The sequence below is a fragment of the Somniosus microcephalus genome, chromosome 2 (genome assembly GCF_052327205.1).
Source record: "Somniosus microcephalus isolate GS21.2 chromosome 2, FLI_Smic_1.0, whole genome shotgun sequence".
NCBI classification, from domain to species: Eukaryota; Metazoa; Chordata; class Chondrichthyes; order Squaliformes; family Somniosidae; genus Somniosus; species Somniosus microcephalus.
Window position 1 is genome coordinate 174,338,873 of NC_140988.1, and position 23,127 is coordinate 174,361,999.

A 23,127-nucleotide genomic window follows, 5' to 3' on the forward strand; every position below is an offset into this window, starting at 1 on the left:
CCAGTGTTGTAGCTGTACTGGAACAACTTGGCTAGAGGTGTGGCTAGTTCTGGAGTATACGTCTTCAGCATGACAGCAGGGATGTTGTCAGGGCCCGTAGCCTTTGCTGTCTCCAGTGCGCTCAGCCGTGCCTTGATATCGCGTGGAGTGAATCGAATTGGCTGAAGACCGGCTTCTGTGATGTGGGAACCTCGGGAGGAGGCCGATATGTATCATCCACTAGGCACTTCTGGCTGAAGATGGTTGCAAATGCATCAACCTTGTCTTTTGCACTCGCGTGCTGGGCTTCACCATCGTTGAGGATGGGGATATTCATGGAACCTCCTCCTCCTGTTAGTTGTTTAATGGTCCACCACTGTTCACGACTGGATGTGGCAGGACTGCAGAGCTTTGATCTGATCCATTGATTGTGGGATCGCTTAGCCCTGTCTATAGCATGCTGCTTCCGCTTTTTAGCATGCATGTAGTCCTGTGTTGTAGCTTCCCCAGGTTGGCACCTCATTTTTAGGTACGCCTGGTGCTGCTCCTGGCATGCTCTTCTACACTCCTTATTGAACCAGGGTTGGTTCCCTGGCTTGATGGTAATGGTAGAGTGAATGATATGTCAGGCCATGAGGTCGCAGATTGTGGTGGAATACAATTCTGCTGCTGCTGATCGCCCACAGTACCTCATGGATGTCCAGTTTTGAGCTGCTAGATCTGTTCTGAATCTATCCCATTTAGCACGGTGGTAGTGCCACACAACACGATGGAGGGTGTCCTCAGTATACACTGGGTGTATACTGTAGACCACTAAATATTGGGGAGGAGATAGAGGAGCAGATTTGCAGGCAAATTACAGAAAGATGCAAGAACTATAGAATAATGATAATGGGGGACTTCAATTATCCTAATATAGACTTGGATAGTAACAGTGTAAAGGGCAAAGAGTGGGAACTTTCTTGATCAGTGTGTTTCCAGCCCAATGAGGAAGGAAGCAGTGCTGGATCTAGTTCTGGGGGACGAAGTGGGGCAAGTGGAGCATGTTTCAGTGGGAGATTGTTTGTGGTGCAGTGATCATATCAGGTTGAGAATAGGTATGGCGAAGGACAAGGTAAAATCAAGTGTAAAAATACTTAACTGGAGGAAAGCTAACTTCAGTGAGTTGAAAAGGGATCTGACCCAGGTGGATTGAAATAAAAAATTGGTAGGCAAAACAGTAATTGAACAATGGGAGATGGTTCAGGTACAGAGTAGACACATTCCCATGAGGGGGAAAGGAAGGGCATCCAAAGCCAGAGTTCCCTGGATGACTAAAGATATAGTTAAAATGAGACAGAATAATACAGTAGAGGACCAAGCTGAATATAGAAAGTAAAGAGGAGATCTAAACATGGGAACGAGGGACAAAGAGAGATTATAACATAAAGGGGAAATTAAAAGTTCTTTATACACCTGTAAATAGTGGAAGGGTGGGGCTGATTGGGGACAAAAAATAGATTATCTTGTAGAGGCAGAGGGCATGGCTGAGGTACTAAATGGGTACTTTGCATCTGTCTTCACTAGAGAGGAGGATGCAGTAGCGATATGGGATAGGATAAACATAGATAAAGAGGAGGTACTTAAAAGGTTGTCAGTCCTTAAAGTAGAGAAGTCACCCGGTCTGGATGGGAGGCATCCTAGGTTACTGAGGGAAGTAAGGGTGGAAATTGCGAAGGCTCTGCCTGCAACCTTCCAATCCTCATTGGATATGGGGGTGGTGCCAGAGGACTGGAGGATTGCAAATGTTATATCCTTGTTCTTTTAAAAAAAAAAGGGGAGAGGGATAAACCTGGCAACTACAGGCTAGTCAGCCTATTGTCGGTGGTGCGGAAACTTTTAGAGGCAGTAATCCGGGACAAAATGAATTGACAATTAGAAAAGTATGGGGTAATAAATGAAAGTCGACACCGATTTGTTAAAGACAAATAGTGTTTGACTAACTTTATCGAGCTCTTTGATGAAGTAATGGAAGGGTTGATGAGGGTAGTGTGGTTGATGTGTATATGGACTTCCAAAAGGTATTTGACAAAGTACCGCACAGTAGACTTATTAGCAAAATTAAAAGCCATGGGATTAATGGAACAGTGGCAGTATTGATACAAAATTGGCTAAGGGACAGAAAGCAGAGAGTAGTGAGGAATGGTTGTTTTTCAGACTGGAGGGAAGTATACAGTGCTGTTCCCCAGGGGTTGGTGTTGGGACCACTGCTCTTTTTGATATATATTAATGACCTGGACTTGGTAGCATAATTTAAAAGTTTGCCGATGATACGAAGCTCGGAAATGTAGTAAACGGTGAGGAGGATAGTAACAGACTTCAGGAGGATATAGACTGGTGAAATGGGCAGACACATGGCAGATGAAATTTAACGCAGAGAAGTGTGAAGTGATGCATTTTGGTAGGAAGAATGAGGAGAGGCAATATGAACTAAATGGTACAATTTTAAGGGAGGCGGGGGTGCAGGAACAGAGACCTGGGGGGGTGTATGTACACAAATCTTTGCAGGTGGCAGGACAAGTTGAGAAGGCTGTTAAAAAAGCATATGGAATCCTTGGCTTTATTAATAGAGGAATAGAGTACAAAAGCCAGGAAGTTATGCTAAACCTTTTTAAAACACTGGTTAGGCCTCAGCTGGAATATTGTCCAATTCTGGGCACCACACTTTAGGAAAGATCTCCAGGCCTTGGAGAGGGTGCAGAAGAGATTTACCAGAATGGTACCAGGGATGAGAGACTTTAGTTATGTGGAGATACTGGAGAAGATGGGGCTGTTCTCCTTGGAGCAGAGAAGGTTAAGAGGAGATTTGGTAGAGGTGTTCAAAATCATGAAGGGATTTGATAAGAGTAAATAAAGAGAAACAGTTTCCAATGGCATGAGGTTCGGAAACCAGAATTTTAAGGTGATTGGCAAAAAACAGAGCGACAAGAGGAAATATTTTTTTATGCAGCGAGTTGTGATCTGGAATGCACTGCCTGAAAGGGTGGTTGAGCAGATTCAATTGTAACATTCAAAAAAAGATACAGGAAACTTTGTGATATCCGGCACTGATGGGACCGGCGTGTTGCCGATCTATCAAAACTGCCGGACATACAAAGTTAATGTTGAAGCATATGGAGGTTTTCATCTCCGTATCTGACAACAAACACTGTTGCTTAGCAACAGCTTCTAAAGAGTCGGCTGCAGCTGCAAGCGTCTGTAGCTGAAGCTGTTGCTATAGCTACAGACCTTGCAGTGGCTGGGGGGAAAAAAAGAACGAGATCTAAAAAAAACTTACAGAAAACGGCGCCTGATATTTGCCGTTAGATCGGGTATTCAGGACATACAACCTCCAGATAAACCAAAGTTTCCTGTAAATACTTGAAGGGAAAAAATATACAGGGCTATGGTGAAAGAGCAGGGGCGTGGGATTAATTGGATAGCTCTACTAAAGACCCGACACAGGCACGATGGGCCAAATAATCATCTCCTGTGCTGTATCGTTCTATGCTTCTATGAAAATGATTATTTAAGTGTGTTTTACATTCATCCTCAATTTTGGCCTCATTTACATCTTTCCAGGTTCTTGTCTTTACTCTGGTTGTTTCTTGGTGTTTTGGCTGCTTCTTGGTGTTCTAAGACTGAAATAATATCTTCCTTTACTCTGTTGCATCAGTTGTGCTCATTTCCAGGTTTGTCTTTGCCCCTCTGACCACTCCTTTTAATGTGTGAGTTTCCTTATAGTAGTTTCAGTGACAACCCCCTCCCTCCCCAAGCTTTCTCCCTATAGGATTTATAGAATTTGTTTTTTTCTTCTTCACTTCTGATTGTTTTGTTGATCGTTTAAGGATAGACATGTTTGTTTAGAAAATGCTTGCTGATCTTGATTATGTATTCTATATATTCACAGTAGTACTTCTTTATATTCTATTTGTCTTCTACTGGAGCGTTAAGCAATCCGCTGAATCAATTTGATAGAGTGAAAGTACTATCCTTTCTTTTAGTTTTCCCCAATTCACCACGCTTCTCTCTTTAAGGCATTGACAAGTGTTGGGATGAGATTCCATGGTCGGCAGCAACCACCTGATAATTCATGAGCCAAGGCAATGAATGTCAGCAGGCTGCTTGACCATGAGTGAGCATTAAACCGAGACTAATTCTGTCCTCATCTGATGTCCGCACACAGAGAAGGTCATTGCTCAGTGATCAGGAGCAGGCACCTTGACTGCTATGTTTCCAGTTCTCCATGTGAAATCCAACTGGTCAGGGTTTAATAATGTAGACTTTAATGCTGGATTAATATGGAGGGTTCACTTGTTAGAGCTTTTTTTTGGATATTTTACCTACTTTAATCACTCCCCTGAAGCAGTTAAATAAGTTGGAGCGTATTCATGACGAAGCAAATTGTACACGGTCTGGTGGAAGTAAAGGATTTAATAGGCCGAGTGGCTTTTCTCATTCTATATTTTTCTTTTTAGCATTTTCCTAGGAAAAGTCTGTGCTTATACGCTTTCCATTATTAATACTACAAATTTTATTTAAAGTTGCAGGATGAAGATAAAAATACATTTCACGAGGAATTTATCAATTTGTTGAAGTATCCCATGACCATTTATAAGCGAGAGCCAGCAGTAGAAAGGATGATTGAGTTTGTTGCAAAGTTTGCGACTTCATTTGAAGAACCAGTGGATGAGGAAAGTGATGAGGAAGAAAACCCTTTCATGCTGTTCCTATTTCACTTTCTGCTTAAGGTGCAGTATTATTCTCAAAGTTCTTATATTTAAAAAGATATAGTGCCATGGAATTAAGTTGTTGCTGTTTCATTTTACTTGCTAAAACATTGGTTGATAATGGATTTCCCACCAGTAGATCATTTTTCTTCATGGAAATCTTTCTAACTTGCTAGTAGAGATCTAGCAGCAAAATTAACATCAGTCCTTTTTGCACTCGATGGTAAAATTTGGTTTATGTTGTCCAAAAAGGAGTTCATTTTTTTCTGGTGTACTAAGCACTAGCATAAAAAAGTGACCAGCTTTTAATTGTTAAAAGATAGCAGAGTATTGGGGATTATTTTATTTAAAGAAATCAAAATGTCTAGAACCAAAATGGCCCCTTTCAGAGGACTGGACTGTGCTTGTTTTCCCCCTCTCCGGAGCATAATTCTCACTGAATTGTTCTAAACATTTTAAATTTTATCTTTAATAAACATATTTGCATTCAGCTGCCACCGAAAGCTGATTAACTGGTTAATAGTCTTGTTTGCAGGACCATGCTGTGTGCAAATTAGTTGTCACATTTACCTACATAACAGTAACTACACTACAGAAACTAATTGGATGAGAAGTGCTTTTGGACACCCTGAGACAAATGATAATGTGTTAGGTAAATTCGAGTTGTTTTTTTTTAAGACTCTTAACCCTTCCATTGGTTTTTGAGGTCTTTTAATATTATTTAAAGCATTACTTTAGAAGTTTTTTCCTTGAACCTTGGATAATTTATCCAGTGAGAGATTAATGTCTGTGTTTTGTGCTAGATGAAGTTCACACAGATGCTGAATAAATTTGTACAATTATAGCACTGCTAAATTCTAATGTACAAACAATTTTAATGAAGACAGTAGCTTGCATAATGTTTGACAAATTAACACAAAAATTACTAACTCATTAATCTTAGAACTTGCTCATTTTATTTTGTTGTAAGTACTTTTGACAAAAATGTAATGAATTCAGCATAAATCTCACTGGTCTTTGACTGGTGTCTTAGATTTTAACCTTCTCCTAACAGTCTCACAGTGCATGTAGCCACTCTGTTCGATTCCGTGCCTGTCAGCTTATCAACAAGCTTCTTGGTAGCATGTCAGAAAATGCACAGATTGATGACGAACTATATGCCCGTATATATGAAGCCATGCTGGTGAGGTTAAAAGACAAGTATCCAAATGTGCGAATACAGGCTGTGCTTGCCTTGGCCAGACTTCAGGACCCCACTGATGAAAAATGCCCAGTAATTGATGGTAAGTATTAGTGTATCCAGTCTACAATAATGATTGCTATTGTAAACTGTTAGTTTACTTTTTTAAGTCTGTATGCCATCACATAAATATGAATATCCACAGAACATTTTTAAAATTGCAAATTATGAAGTTAAATAGCTTTTTCTAACGGGTATTTTCTAAGATATGCATGATGCAGGTTTTATTTCTGCTTGTTTCTGTCTCTTAGCCTGTACTGTAAGGAGATAGTGAAAACAAGGGCCCCACAATGAGTTTAGTATAGTAAAGGGATATGCTCTTAAATGGATCATCTGTTTTTTGGGTGGGGGAGGGAACTTTGTACAACTTAGCACTGACATCATTTAAAACTCTTGTCTTTTAATGTGCACACGTGCTGTTAAAGAAAGCCTCTTTTGCAAAAAATGGTGTTTTAAAAAATATATTGCTACTATTTGTTGCTGGTGACTAGAAGTGGGTAAGTTCAGTGTATGTCTTTTTGTCTTGCTGAAATGTAATGTAGTAAAAAGGTAATTATTAAGCCTTTTGGTGATTTAAAAAAAAAAAAAAATGTACTAATAGCAAGCAATTTTTTATTTTAGCATACTTGTATTTAATTGAGTGTGACACCAATCCAGAGGTAAGACGAGCAGTATTGTCCTGTATAGGACCATCAACCAAAACTCTTCTTAAGGTTATTGGGCGTACTATGGATGTTAAAGAGAATGTCAGAAAATTAGCCTACGAGGTGGGTGATGAAGTGTGTGTGAATATTTGTGTGTGCTGGCCCTCATGTATCACACCTCACTCTGTTCCTTCTCTGCTACCAAATTTAATATTAAAAACACTTAACTCTTTATAGATTTTATAGAAAGCATAAGTTTATTCCATTAGATTACAAATTACAGGAGGATATTAATAAACTTGCAGAATGGGCATATAATTGGCAAATGAAATTCAACACAGATAAATGTGAGGCATTACATTTTGGTAGGAAGAATAAGGAGGTCACTTATTACTTGGAGGGTGCGAGTCTTGGGGTAGAGGAGCAAAGGGATTTCGGAGTACAAATACACAAATCACAAAGTAGCGACAAGTCCATTAAAAAGGCAAACCAAGCACTAGGGTTTATTTCTAGCGGGATAGAATTGAAAAGTAGTGAAGTTATGCTAAACTTGTATCAAACCTTGGTTAGACCACACTTGGAGTACTGTGTACAATTCTGGTTACCATATTATAGAAAGGATATAGAGGCACTGGAGAGGGTGCAGAGAAGATTTACAAGGATGATACCAGAAATGCGAGGGTATACTTATTAGGAAAGGATGAACAGGCTGGATCTCTTCTCTTGGAAAAATTAAGGCTGTGGGGTGACCTAATAGAGGTCTTTAAAATTATGAAAGGTTTTGATAGAGTGGATACAGAAAGAATGTTTCCACTTGTGGGGAAGAGCATAGCTAGAGGCCATCAATATAAGATAGTCACCAAGAAATCCAATGGGGAAATCATAAGAAACTGCTTTACCCAGAGAATGGAGAGAACGTGGATCTCGTTGCCACAGGGAGTGGTTGAAGTGAATAGTGGGGAAGCTAGATAAGCAAGAAGGAGAAGGAAATAGAGGGAGGAGGCTTGAGTGGAGCATAAACGCTGGCTTGGACCGAATGGCCTGTTTCTGTGTCATATATCCTATGTAATCCTAGCTACCCCAGTGGTTTCATTATAAGCTGGTTCCCTATGGGTGACCAAGGCTGGGAATTCAACATCCAGGGGTATTCAATATTCAGGAAAGACAGGCAAAAAGGAAAAGGAGGTGGGGTAGCATTGCTGGTTAAAGAGGAGATTAACACAATAGTAAGGAAGGATATTAGCTCTTAGGATGTGGAATCTGTATGGGTAGTGCTGAGAAATACCAAGGGGCAGAAAACGTTAGTGGGAGTTGTATACAGACCCCCAAACAGTAATGCTGAGGTTGGGGATGGCATTAAACAGGAAATTAGAGACACGTGCAATAAGGGCACAGCAGTTATCATGGGTGACTTTAATCTACATATAGATTGGGCTAACCAAATTAGTAACAATACTGTGGAGGAGGAATTCCTAGAGTGTACACGGGATGGTTTCCTGGACCAATATGTCGAGGAACCAACTAGAGATCAGGCCTTCTTAGACTGGGTATTATGTAATGCGAAAGGATTAATTAGCAAACTTGTGCGAGGCCCCTTGGGGAGGAGCGATCATAATATGATAGAATTCTTCATTAAGATGGAGAGTGAAGTATTTGACTCGGAGACTAGGGTCCTGAATTTAAATAAAGGAAACTGCGATGGTATGAGGCGTGAGTTGGCTAGGATGGATTGGGGAATGTTACTTAAAGGGCTGACGATGGATAGGCATTGGCAAACATTTATAGATCGCATGGATGAACTACAGAATTTGTTCATCCCTGTTTGGCATAAAAATAAAACAAAAAAGGTGACTCAACCGTGGCTAACAAGGGAAATTAGGGATAGCATAAGATCCCAGGAGAGGACATATAAATTGGCCAGAAAAAGCAGCAAACCTGAGGATTGGGAGCAGTTTAGGATTCAGCAAAGGAGGACAAAGAGATTAATTAAGAGGGGGCAAAATAGAGTATGAGAGTAAGCTTGCCGGGGACATAAAAACTAACTCAAAGCTTCTATAGATATATGAAGAGAAAAAGATTGGTGAAGTCAAGCGTCGGTCCCTTGCAGTCAGAATCTGGGGAATTTATAATGGGGAACAAAGAAATAGCAGACCAATTAAATACAAACTTTGGTTCTGTCTTCACAAAGGAGGACACAAATAACCTCCCAGAGATGTCGGGGAACATAGGGTCTAATGAGAGGGAGGAACTGAATGAAATCAGTATTTGTAGGGAAATGGTGTTGGGGAAATTGACAGGATTGAAGGCTGATAAATCCCCAGGGCCTGATAATCTACATCCTAGGGTACTTAAGGAAGTGGCCCTAGAAATAGTAGATGCATTGCTGGTCATCTTCCAAAATTCTATAGACTCTGGAACAGTTCCCATGGATTGGAGGGTAGCTAATGTAACCTCACTATTCAAAAAAGGTGGTAGAGAGAAAACGGGGAATTATAAGCCTGACATCGGTAGTGGGGAAAATGCTAGAGTCTATTATAAAAGATGTAATAGCAGAGCACTTGGAAAACAGTGACAGGATCGGACAAAGTCAACATGGATTTACAAAAGGTTGACTAATCTACTGGAATTTTTTGAGGATGTAAATGGTAGAATAGATAAGGGAGAACCAGTGGATGTGGTGTTTTTAGACTTTCAGAAGGCTTTTGTTAAGGTCCCGCATAAGAGATTAGCGTGTAAAGTTAAGGCACAAGGGATTGCGGGTAAGGTACAGGAGCTGTTTCCACTGATGGGTGAGACTAGAACTAGGGGGCATAATCTTAGAATAAGGGGCTGCCCTTTCAAAACTGAGATGAGGAGAAACTTCTTCACTCAGAGGGTAGTAAATCTATGGAATTTGCTACCCCAGAGAGCTGTGGAAGCTACAACATTAAATAAATTTAAAACGGAGATAGACAGTTTCCTAGCAGATAAGGGAATTAGGGGTTACGGGGAGAGGGCAGGGAAGTGGATGTGAGTCTAGATTCGGATCAGCCATGATCCTATTGAATGGCGGAACAGGCCCGAGGGGCCGTATGGCCTACTCCTGCTCCTACTTCTTATGTTCTTAGACTTTGGTTTATCCGGAGGTTATATGTCCGGAATACTCGATCTAACGGCAAAAATCAGGAGCCGTTTTCTATAAGTTTTTTTAGTTCTCGTTGCTTTTTTTCCCCCCAGTCAGGCACTGCAAGGTCTGTAGCTATAGCCACAGCTTCAGCTAGAGACGCTTGTAGCTGCAGCCGACTGTTTTGAAGCTGTTGCTAAGCAACAGGGTTTGTTGATTGACACGGAGCTTTTCAGTTCCGTATCTCTCAACATTAACGCTGGTATGTCCGGCACTTTTGATGGTACGGCACCAGCTCGGTCCCGTCGGTGCCGGATATCAGAAAGTTTCCTGTACTGACTTGGATAGAGAACTAGTTGGCAGACAGGAAGCAAAGAGTTGGAATAAACGGGTCTTTTTCCAAGTGGCAGGCAGTAACTAGTGGGGTACCACAGGGATCGGTGCTAGGACTCCGGTTATTCACAATATATATTAATGACCTAGACGAGGGAACTAGATGTAATATCTCCAAGTTTGCAGACAACACAAAGCTGGGTGGGTGTGTGTGCTGTGAGGAGGATGCAGAGAAACTCCAGTATGATTTGGACAGGTTGGATGATTTGACAGATGCTGTATATAATGTGGATAAATGCGAGGTTATCCACTTTGGTGGCAAAAACAGGAAGGCAGATTATTATCTGAATGGCAATAGATTGGGTGAAGGGGAAGTGTAACGAGACCTGGGGGTCCTTGTGCACCAGTCGCTGAAGGTAAGCATGCAGGTGCAGCAGGCAGTTAAGGCAAATGGTATGTTGGCCTTCATAGTGAGAGGATTCGAGTACAGGAGCAAGGATGTCTTGCTGCAGTTGTACAGGGCCTTGGTGAGACCACACCTTGAGTATTGTGTGCAGTTTTGGTCGCCTTATCTGAGAAAGGATGTTCTTGCCATGGAGGGAGTGCAGCGAAGATTCACCAGACTGATACCTGGGATGGCAGGAATGACGTATGAGGAGAGATTGGGTCGATTGGGCTTATACTCGCTGGAGTTTAGAAGAATGAGAGGGGATCTCATTGAAACTTATAAAATTCTAACAGGACTGGACAGACTAGATGCAGGAAGGATGTTCCCGATGGCGGGGGAGTCCAGAACAAGGGGTCACAGTCTAAGGATAAGGGGTAAGTAATTTAGGACAGAGATGAGGAAGAATTTCTTCACCCAGAGAGTAGTGAACCTGTGGAATTCTCTACCACAGAAGGCAGTTGAGGCCAATTCATTAAATATATTTAAGAAGGAGTTAGATATATTTCTTAAGGCTAAAGGGATCAAGGGATATGGGGAGAAAGCAGGGACAGGGTACTGAACTTGGATCATCAGCCATGATCTCATTGAATGGCGGAGCAGGCTCGAGGGCCGAATGGCCTACTCCTATCTTCTATGTTTCTAAGCTCCAAAATTCCAATGCCCTTTAAAAATATGACTTTGGTACACTATGACCGTCCAAATGATCCAGATAGGTATGACTGGTGAGGAAAAACAGAACAATTTTTTGGGGGATTGCCTTTGTTTTGCTTATTTTTGTAATTTCCTCCTTTTGTGGTGTATTCCTTTGTTACTACTGCCTTTATAACTTAATGACCATTGATTAGGTTTAGGTATAATCTGGCAAGCTTTCTCCATTCTACGTAATATGCACAAAGTTTTACTGATTTTCTTTACTTTTGAAATATACTAGCTACAACTTGATACAATGTTAAAGAGAAACCATCACTGTAGGCAGCTGTGCTTTTTAAAAAAAAAAAAGTTAAGCTAGTTTTTAAGTGGGCTCCATCATGCCAATTTTGCCACAAATGGAAAATTAATTATTGAAATTCTGGAAAATCTCAGATTAATCCTCCTTACTTTCAGAGGGAAAAGGGATGTGCTATTGACCCCAGTGCATCTCTAAATTAATAACATTATCTGTATATTGATAGGAATATTACAAAATTCTCTGATGTTGAAGAATGAAAGGCTGCATTCTTTTGTATTGAACTTTATATCTTAAATGTGCATCTCCCCCTCCTCCCCCCCCCCCCCCCCCCCTTTTCCCCACTATTAGCAGCTGTGCTTTAAGGTGCCTAGGCCCCAAGCTCTGGAATTCTATCCTTAAACCTCTCCACCTCTCTAAACCCCTCTCCTACTTTAAGACTTTCCTTGAAACCCATTTCTTTGACAAACATTTGGTCACCCCTGCTAATGTCTCCTTTGGCTCAGCGTCCATTTTTTTGATTACGCCTCTGAAATGCTTTGGGACACTTTTCTATGTTTAAAGGTGCAGGTTTTTATTGTAAATTAAAATCAGAAAAATAGATTTTTATCTATCAGCAATGATCTTTTGTTTTAATGTTTGCATTGATATAACTTTTGTAATTTTTAACATTCTATTGAAAGATATTTAAACTTAACCTGGTGATTCAGCAAAGTTATCAATTGTGTGTCCTTTTAGGTTTTGGCAGAGAAGATACATATTAAAGCATTTTCCATTGCACAGAGGGTAAAACTTCTTATGCAAGGCTTGTCTGACCGGTCAGGTAAGTTATGCACATGTAATATTGCTAATAACAGAGCTTACACCAGAGCCTAGGCAATACAGTCCTATTATAACACAAATAACAACAGAAAATTACGGAAACACTCAGCAGGTCAGGCAGCATCCTTTACGGATACAGATGAAGGGTCACAGACCTGAAATGTTAACTCTGTTTCTCTCTCCACGGATGCTGCCTGACCTGCTGAGTGTTTCCAGCATTTTCTGTTGTTATTTCAGATTTCCAGCATCTGCAGTATTTTGCTATTGTATCTTATAACACACTTTGGATCAAAGCATTTTATGATGTGCTAAAAAAAAACTTGCAAGCCAAAGTCCATAGCAGAAGTATCTCCAATCTGAAAATTTTCAAATGAAGGTGGGGATCTAATTTTACTACTTTTATTTTCCTTCAGCCCCATATTTTATTTTTTGCTAGTATATTGTGGATACAAGAGCCTTGGTCAGGATCGTGCTGTGGCTCAACTTGGTACTTTCATACATCCTAGGAAATAAGTTTGTAGTGAGAAAGAGGAGTGTTTTTTGCAATGTATTATGGACTGTTTTCCTCAGTCAACATGTAGCTATTCCAACAAGGAAAGAAGCTGGTTGTGGCTTATGAAGCAGAGCAATTACATAACCTAAAAGTAGGGGAACGTTTGGGAAGCAGTGACCACAATATAATTAACTTCAGTGTAAGAATAGAAAAGGACAAAAGGGAATAAAAGCAAATCCTAGCATGATTTAAAAAGGGTCCTGTTCAGATTAAATGGAAGGAAAAATTGCAAAACAGAACTGTAAATCAATAATGGGAAATATTTAAACAGTAGATGGAAATGGAATGCCAGTATATTTCAATAAACAAAAACTTACATTTATAAATGCAGGCACTTCATTTGAGGTGGGGAGGGGGGGGGCAGGGAATGCAGAGGCATAGGAGGACATATTAACAGCGGTAGTTAAATGCTTGGTCAGAGCTATGTTTTAAGGAGGGTTTTAAAGGAAGACTGGGAGGTGGAGAGGTTTAGGGAAGGAATTCCAGACCATGGGGCCTAGGTGGCTGAATGCATAGCTGCCAATGATGGATCGAAGGGGAAAGGAATGCACACGAGGCCAGATGAGCAGAAATTTTCTCCAATTAAATATTGAGAAGAACTAAGCCATTGTTTTCTGTCCCCGCCACAAACTCCGTTCCCTAGTCACTGACTCCATCCCTCTCCCTAACATCTGTCTAAGGCTGAGCCGCACTGTTCGCAACCTTGTCATATTTGATCCTGAAATGAGCTTCCGACCACATATCCGCAGCATAACAAAGACCGCCTATTTCCACCTCCGTAGCATCGCCCGTCTCCGCCCTTGCCTCAGCTCATCCGCTGCTGAAACCCTCATCCATGCCTTTGTTATCTCTAGACTTGACTATTCCAACGCACTCCTGGCTGGCTTCCCACATTCTATCCTACGTAAACTTGGTCATCCAAAACTCAGCTGCCCTTGTCCTAACTCGCACCAAGTCCCGTTCACCCATCTGTGCTCGCTGACCTACGTTGGCTCCCGGTTAAGCAGCGCCTCGATTTCAAAATTTTCATCCTTGTTTTCAAATCCCTCCATGGCCTCGCCCCTCCCTATCTCTGTAATGTCCTTCAGCCACACCCCCCCCCCCCCCCCCCCCCGAGATATCTGCGCTCCTCTAATTCTGCACTCCTGAGCATCCCTGATTATAATCGCTCAATCATTGGTGGCCGTGCCTTCTGTTGCCTAGGCTCTGGAATTCCCTGCTTAAACCTCTCCGCCTCGCTACCTCTTTCCTCCTTTTTAAGACGCTCCCTAAAACCTACCTCTTTGACCAAGCTTTTGGTCACCTGCCCTAATTTCTCCTTAAGTGGCTCGGTGTCACATTTTTTGTCTTGTAATACTCCTGTGCAGCGCCTTGGGATGTTTTACTCCATTAAAGGCAATATATAAATACAAGTTGTTGTTGTTGAGTAAGAGAAACGGAGAGTTGGAGAGGGGTTGTTGGGCTAGAGCAGGTTACAGAGATAGGGTGACACAAGGCTATGGAAGGATTTTAACACAAGGATGAAAATTTTAAATCTGAGACATTGGAGAACCAGGATTCCATATAAGTCAGCGAATGCTGAGCCAATAAATTTGAAGTCATAGCAGCCTCTTGCAAGAAATCATTTTGAATTATGGAACCAAGCCTTTTGGACCATGCCTTTGTTACCTCTAGACTTGAGTATTCCAGTGCTCTCCTGGCCGGCCTCCCATCTTCCACCCTCCATAAACTTGAAATCATTCAAAACTCTGCTGCCCTAACTCGCACCAAGCCCCGTTCACCCATCACCCCTGTGCTCGCTGACCTACATTGGCTCCCAGTCTGGCAACGCCTCGATTTTAAAATTCTCATTCTTGTTTTCAAATCCCTCCATTGCTTCATCCTTCCCTATCTCTCTAACCTCCTACAACCGTCCAAGAACTCTGTGCTCCTCCAACTCTGGCCTCTTGTGCATCCCTGATTTTAGTTGCTCCATCATTGGCGGCCGTGCCCTTAGCTGTCTAGGCCCTAAGCGCTGGAATTCCCTCCCTAAGCCCCTCCGCCTCCTCCTTAAGATGCTCCTTAAAACCAACCTCTTTCCTCTCCTTATGTGGCTTGGGTTTGATAACGCTCCTGTGAAGCACCTTCAGATGTTTTATTGTATTAAAGGTGCTATATAAATGCAACTTGTTGTTTTGTACCTTTGGCAGTAAGTATATCCTGTTTTATTTAGCCACTGCTCACAAATTTGATTTTTGGCACTGTATTTGCTTTCTCATGCAATGAAGTTTAATAGAGTTTTAGTGTGTGCTTTATCTTTTCAAGCAATATGGGTGATTTTATTCTTTTAATTTATAGATGCTGTGAAGGAAGTGGTACAGAAAAAGTTGTTGCAAGCTTGGCTTCGCACAATGGAGGGCAATGTTTTAGACTTGCTCCATCGCCTAGATGTGGAAAATTGTGTTGATGTAGCTGCGTCTGCGCTTAATGCCTTGTTTGCCCAAACCCGTCTTGAGGAGCTGGTTGAAAACTGCCAAAATCTAAATAATGGGTACGATAGCTTTTTTGCTTTAATAGCTAATGTAAATAGTTTAATTCTTACAAACATGCTTAATTTGCCAAGGACTGTTGTCTGTTGAGGAGCAAAGGGATCTGGCAGTAGAAATACACAAATCAGTAAAAGGTGTGATGCAGGTTAATAAGGCCATAACAAAAGCAAACACTAGGGTTTATTTCTAGAGGGATAGAATTAAAAAGTAGAGAAGTTATGCTAAACTTGTATCGAACCTTGATTAGACTATACTGTGTACATTTCTGGTCGCTATATTACAAAAAGAATATAGAGGTACTGTAGAAGGTGTAAAAACAATTTACAAGGATGATCCCAGAACTGAAAAGGATGAACAGACTGGTTCTCTTTTTTTCTTTTGAAAAGAGAAGCCTGAGGGGTGACCTAATAGAGGTCTTTAAAACTATGGAAGGTTTTGATAGACTAGATACAAAGAGTGTTTCCACTTGTGGGGAAGAGCAAAACTAGAGGCCATCAATATAAGATAGTCACCAAGAAATCAAATGGGGAATTCAGAAGAAACTTCTTTGCCCAGAGAGTGGTAAGAATGTGGAACTTGCTAACACAGAGCAGTTGAGGCGAATAGTATAGATGCATTTAAGGGGAAACTAGATAAGCATATGAGAGAGAAGGGGGATAAAGGGTTATGCTGATAGTTAGATGTGGGAGGAGGCTCGAGTGGAGCATAAAAACCGGCATGGACTGGTTGGGCTGAACTGGCCTGTTTCTGTGCTGCATATTCTGTGTAATTTTATGTAAAAACCTGCCTAATTTGCCAAGGACTGTTGTACTTGATCTCTCGCAAATTTATGGCATTTTTTCTCTGCACTTTTTGATACATTTGCTACCAGATTAACCAATTCACTCACATGCTCTGTTCAGTAGAAACCAGAACATTTGTTTCTTAAACCAAAGTCTTGAATTCTGCCTTGCATAATGTGTGGAACTGTAAAACCAGGTGTACTTGATGTGTGAAGCAATATAGCAGTGCAAAAGTGTTTTTATACCCCAGTTAACTTCACAATCAAAATGCTTGCTGTTATTATAAATTTTGTCTGCTTTGTATTTGCTAACAAATGTCAGCTTGACTCAGTTGGTAGCACTTCTGAGTCAGAAGATGTTAATTTAAACCACTCCAGGACTTCAGTGTATTTTCTAGACTGACACTCCAGTAATGAGGGTGTGTGCTGCATTGCTGGAGGAGCTGTCCTTTGGGTGGGACAATAAATGGAGGTCCTTTCTGCCCATTCATTTGAATGTTAAATGTCTCATGACACTATTTGAAGCGGAGTATGGTGTTATCCTACACTCCTCCTTCAACCAACTTCCCCAAAAACAGAAATTGGTCATTTATCTCATTACTGTGTGATCTTGCTGTACATAGGAAGCCGAGTAGGCCATCGGCCCCTCGTGCCTGTTCCGCCATTTAATTAGATCATGGTTGATCTGTAGCTCAACTCCACTTACCCGCCTTTGATCCATATCCCTTGATACCCTTGCTTGTCTATCTCGGTGTTGAAAACTTCATTTGACCCAGCATATACAGCCTTTTGGGGGAGATAATTCCATCTTTCTACTTTGTATGAAAAAGTGCTTCCTGATTTCACTCCTGAATGGCCTACCTCATTTTAAGATTGTGCCCTGTTCCGGATTCCCCCGCTAGAGGAAATAGTTTCTTTGTAGCTACTCCATCGAATCCTTCTATCATTTTAAACATCTCGATTAGATCACTCCTCAATCGTATAAACTCGAGGGAATACAAGCCAAGCTTATGCAACCTGTCCTCATAATTTAACCTATTAAGCTCTGGTATAATTTTGGTAAATCTGTGCTTTACCTCCCCCTTGCCAAGGCCAGAACTGAACACAGTACTCCAGATGAGGCCTGATAAAGGCTGCATGCAAAATGGCTGCTGTGTTTGCCTACATTAACAATTGAGACAATTTACTAGTGACTTATTGTAAGCTCCTAAGTAATTCAAAGTGATTAACTATATTCACTGCCAACAGGAACCTTAACATGTGGACAGGTGGTTAGAACATTATATTGTCTCAATCAGTGCTAATGCCCAGGAAAACAAACATTGCACAGTTGAATATTCATGTTTAGTCTTTTACAGGTCTATTATGTCGGACAACTGGTATCATGGCTCCTCTGTGGCAACTGACATTATGGTTGTTCCTTTTCCTCCTGAATTTGCACTACTTTGCCTAAGTTGTATGGAGGACGCTTAATGAAGAAAAAAGATTACCTGCCTAAAGATGAAGTGTCCGCTTGGTTCAGTTGGTAGCAATCTCATCTCTTGAGTTAGAAAGCTGAGGGTTCAAGTTCCTGTCCAGGCCTTGAGCACATAGTCAAGGCTGACACTTCAGTGCAGTACTGATGGAGGCCATTGTCATTGTCTTTCAGATGAGCAATTTAAACCAAAGCCCCATCTGTCTGTTCAGGTGGATGCAAAAAATCCCATGACATGATCTGAGTTTTCCATGTGTCCTGGCCAACATTCCTCCCTCAACCAACATCACAAATACAGATTTACAAGGTCATTCATTTATTTGATGATTGTGGTTTGTTACTGTGCAATCATTGGCTGCTGAATTTGCCTACATAACTACAGTGCTTACTCTCCAAATAGTAATTATTTGGTTGTGAATTGCATAAGACAGCCTAAAGATGTGATAGGTGCTACATAATTTTAAGTTTATTCTTCAGTGTAAAGTTAGGATTTGTAATTTTTTTTTAATGCAATATATTGAGCTGGCTTACAAAGATGTTTTTCCATCTTTCAGAAAGGTGATAGCAGTAGAAAACCTAACTTGTGAGAATGCTCTATACTGGAGATGCCTCTGCAAATATATGAAATCAAAGGGAGATGAAGGGGAAGAAGCCTTGGAAAAACTTTTGCCAGAAGCAGCCATTTATGCTGCATATCTCTTGAGGTACACCTGTTAAATTGGCTATAAATTTTAATTGTGGATACTATTGACCATCAATAATTTATAAACCATTTTGGCTTGTGAAAAGTTTGCATTGCTGATTAAAATTATCAGCCTTTTCCCATGGCTGGTTTGATTTATACTGCCATTTTTCTCAATACTGAGCTATTGGTATATAATCTCACTTGTTTAAACAATAAAAGTTTTTGTTTACAATAGCAAAGTCCTGCAGATGCTGGAAATCTGAAATAACAACAGAAAATGCTGGAAACACTCAGCAGGTCAGACAGCACCCGTGGAGAGAGAAACCGAGTTAACATTTCAGGTCTGTGACTCTTCATCACGGACCTGAAATACTACCTCTGTTTCTCTCCACGGATGCTGCCTGACCTGCTGAGTGTTTCCAGCAGTTTCTGTTACTTAAAAAAATGTTGTTTGGGATTTGATGAAAAGAAAATAATGTACCCGGGAAATGAAAGAGATTTGGGGATCCTTGTTGACAAATTCAAGCTATCTCAACAAGTGAGGTAATCCTGCCAATTAATAAATTATTGGTGCGACTACAGTTCTGGTTGCCACAGTACAAAAGGATATTGCAGCTATTGAAAGGATACAGAAGAGAGCAACCAGATGATTGAGAGGATGGAGGGATTGGATTATGAGAAGCAATTATGTAAATTGGGCAGTTTCTCGCTGCAAAAGAGAAGATTGAGAGATGATATGATTGCTGTTTTTATGATTCTAAAGGGACCAAATAATGGAGACCATGATGAGCTGTTTCAGCTTGTCCAGAGCAGTAGAACCAGAGGACACAGCCTAGGCTTGAAGGGGGATAAATTCAAAACTAATTTGTGAAAACGTTATTTCAGTGAGTGAGTGGTCAATCTATGGAATAGGCTCCCTAGGGAGATGGTGGAATGAGAAGTGTTGATTCATTCAAATGCAAATTAGATAGATTTCTTTCAGAAAATATTTTGGGAGACAGTACACAAGTAATTTGAGACATGACTTATGGTAAGTGTAGCCTGCTGGGAGGAACAGGGGACTTTGGATCAATGGTTCCTGAAGTTTTCCACCACTGGGGGCTCTACTTGCCTTATGTCGGAGTCTATTGTAGACTAATTGATAGAGATTGACTTCTAGGATTGGTTAATGATGCCATTATTGTATCATGTGACTGCCAGGAAACCAGAAGGCAAACTAGATGGATTTTTTTTTTTGTCTAGCAATTCCTATGTGTAGAACAATTTTATCATTTCAGTAATGGGGGTGGGGTGGGGCGGGGAATAAAAATAAAATCTGCAGTTACTTTACAATGTTATTTCTTTTGCAATTAGTTACCTGAAAAACCTTCCTATTCTGAAAGAATCAGAGAGAGCTGACTTTGCACAAATTGAGAATGTAATGAAGAAAGAATTCATAAGCCAACAGCTGGTTATCCTTGTTGGTTGCCTGGATACATCCGAAGAGGGTGGCAGGTACACTTTGTTGACATTTCCCTGAATTTCCAAGTATAGCTGCATGTATCACTTAATACTTAGGTTGAAAATGTTGCTACATAACATATGGAATATACCCTCAAATAACTGCACCACTTCAAATAACTTCCAGAACTAGTAACTAGACAATCAAAGTTGGATGTGAGCCTGTGAACCATTTTCATGTATAGCAACAGCTTAATAAGTTTGTGTTTCATTAATTCTACTTCACCATTGGAGGTAGAATGGAGCAGATACCTTCAAAACATAGTGTTTAATTATTCTTAACAGCAAAGGTACCAATTATTGAGGAATTACATGATGCTAACATCAAAGTGCTAATAATTGCACTTTGTGTCAAGTCATGGAGTAATTTTCAACACTGGGGGGTAAAACGCATTGTTGCGGATCACTCATCCATCGTACTCCCTGCCCTTTCCAAGGTGAAATAGCACATTATACATTTTCATAGAATGATAACAGAAGGAGGCCATTCACCTATCGTGTCTGTGCCGGGTCTTTGGTAGAGCTATTCAATTAGTCCCACGACCCTGCTCTTTCCCCATAGCCCTGTAATCTTTTTCCCTTTGAGTATTTATCCAATTCCCTTTTGAAAGTTACAGTTGAATCAGCTTCCACCACTCTTTCAGGCAGTGCATTCCAGCTCACAAACAACTTGTTGCGTAAAACAATGTTTCCTTATGTCGCCTCTGGTTCTTTTGCCAATCTGTATATCTGTGTCCTCTGGTTACCGACCCTTCTGCCACTGAAAACGGTGGTTTCTTATTTACTCTATCAAAATCCTTCATGATTTGAGCACCTCCATCAAATCTCCCCATAAACTTCTCTGTTCTAAGGAGAGCAATCCCAGTTTCTCTAGCCTCTCCATGTAACTGAAGTCCCTCATACCTGGTACTATTCTAGTAAATCTCCCCTGCACCCTCTCCAAGGCCTTGACATCCTTCCTAAAGTATGGTGCCCAGAATTGGCCACAATACCCCTGCTGGGGATTAATCAGTGTTTTATAAAGGTTTAGCATAACTTCCTTGCTTTCCTACTCTACGCCTCTATTTATAAAGCCAAGGATCCTGTATGCCTCTTTAACAGTCTTCTCAACTTGTCCTACCACCTTCTAAGATTTGTGTCCAAGTCTCTCCTCCTGCACCCCTTTAAAATTGTACCATTTAGTTTATATTGCCTCTCCTCATTCTTCCTACCAAAATGAATCACTTCACACTTCTGTGTTAAATTTCATCTGCCATGTGTCTGCCTATTTCACCAGTCTGTCTATATCCTCTTGAAGTGTGTTACTATCCTCCTCACTGTTTACTATATTTCTGAGTTTCATATTGTTGGAAAACTTTAAAATTATGCCCTGTATACCCAAGTCCAGGTTATTAATGTATAACAAAAAAAGCAGTGGTCCGAATACCGATCTCTGGGGAACACCCCTCCAGTCTGAAAACGAACCATTCACCAAAGCTCTCTGCTTTCTATCCCTTAGCCACATTTGTATCCATGCAGCCACTCCCCCTTTATCCCATGGGCTTCAATATTGGTAACAAGTCTATGATGTGGTACTTTATCAATGCATATAGTCTGAAGTCACAACTCTTTCCCCATCGATGAAATCATTAGAGCAGCCAAATGGAGAAGGAGACCGAAGTGGGGAGGTGGTCTCCATGTCAGTACGTATCCTTATATATTCTGATTCTGTGGTCTGATTTGCTAGGAAGTGCCTGCTCTCAGTGATGCAAGAAATTCTGATCTTGCCCAACACACCAACTTCTCTTGTTGCATTACTAATGGAACAATTGCTCCATATCCAGAAGGATGATGACCGAAGGATTCGACTGGTAAGAGTACAGTTCTGCTGTGAAGTTTTTAATTTTGTCAAAATGAATGCCTCATTTAACACTGTGAGCTTTACCATGAATTTGAGCACTTTGTCTCTTTATTAGTTTAAATAAAAGCTTCTGCTACACATTTTGGTCCTGGCCAACACATTTTGCTTCGCCTTGGACCTTTCGTGAATTGTGAATACCGGCCAGCATAACATTCGTAATTTCAAAATACATGTAAAGACTAGAATCAAGTGCCTGAGATGTCAATTAGATTGCCTAGAACAGTGGTTCTCAAACTCTTTTGGTTGAAAGACCCCGTTTCAAATCGAATAGTAATCATGGACCCCTGAGAAACCCCTTTTCAAATCCATTAGTAATCATGGACCCCCATCTAAATTATAATACTCCTAATATGAACGTGCTGCATGTAAAGTGTTTTAATAATGCTTTTAATAAAACAGGTACTTGCTTACAGATATCAGTGAGATGGATGTGCCTGCTTCTCACTACAGAGTCTGTCTATCCTTGGTATAATGTTTGACAATTTATTTCTGCACCTCCTTTCACTAACATCTCTTCAACCCGCCAGTAAACCAGTTGTCACTTGAGCTCCTCCAATTACTCCATGGTTAAATACACTCAAATGTGGCACTCTTCACAAACCAGGAAGGGCTCAGGTTAGATCCCTGGTCTCCAATGACTTGACTAGTGACAAAGTGCAGAGGATCACTACAATTTATGTCAGCACCCTACACTAAGAAGATAAAACTAAAAGGGGCCAAATTTTCCAACCCTGATTACTATCCAAAGACCCCTGCTGGAAGTGTACTTGTGTGAGCACTGATGAGGACAAGATCACCTCGGCTGTCATAGCAAGCCAATACTTTGAATCCACAATGCCCTGTAAAATCCAATACAAAGCAACCTCGTTAGAACCGCCCATAGACACACCTTGGCTCTCAACTCAATACTGTCAACCTCTACACGTGGCACAGAAAAACTATGTGGCTCCTGAGAACACAACTTAGAAAGTCCACTTTCAGACTAAAACCTGTGTTCGCTGCCTTCATCTGTAGCAGAATGAGAGGGTCCCCTCCGAATCCTGCATTATGTATACCTCTATATGCAAAAACTTGGAAAGCTCCACCCGACCAAGGCAGGTGGGTACTGGCGGAACCGTGGCAACAATGGCACTCTGTTGTATCAATTCTGATATTACCCAAACCTCCATCCCTCTGGACAGATGAACCCAATAAACACACACATGAAAATAACAGATTTGAAAGAAGTCTCCACCTATAAGATTTTAATTTTTTTTACTAAGATGTATGTCATTTCTCCAACTTGGATGACAGCCTGTGCATTTGTATGTGAGAATAAAATTGCATTCAACAAATGAAGAGTATACTGAAGCCAGATTGTGTAGGTTTTAGGCAATTCATTACATTTATGAAGCTACAAAACTTTCAGTTTATGGACTGGAATATTAAGATAACGACTAAGAT

The 23,127-nt window shown here is 40.8% G+C and overlaps 1 protein-coding gene across 4 annotated transcripts in view; it reads left to right on the forward strand.

The window, feature by feature from the left end:
* The window catches only part of ncapg (non-SMC condensin I complex, subunit G), a 134,024-nt gene that overhangs the window by 19,164 nt on the left and 91,733 nt on the right, over positions 1-23,127 (forward strand). For 3 of the 4 annotated variants that reach the window (XM_085966965.1, XM_085966990.1, XM_085966973.1), the window contains exons 3-10: positions 4,542-4,748; positions 5,782-6,010; positions 6,589-6,734; positions 12,180-12,264; positions 15,154-15,346; positions 18,154-18,303; positions 19,638-19,778; positions 21,511-21,634. In XM_085966965.1, the coding sequence (XP_085823091.1) occupies positions 4,542-4,748; positions 5,782-6,010; positions 6,589-6,734; positions 12,180-12,264; positions 15,154-15,346; positions 18,154-18,303; positions 19,638-19,778; positions 21,511-21,634 (1,275 nt within the window). The remainder of the gene's footprint in view (positions 1-4,541; positions 4,749-5,781; positions 6,011-6,588; positions 6,735-12,179; positions 12,265-15,153; positions 15,347-18,153; positions 18,304-19,637; positions 19,779-21,510; positions 21,635-23,127) is intronic. The other variant, XM_085966981.1, reaches the window with a different exon arrangement.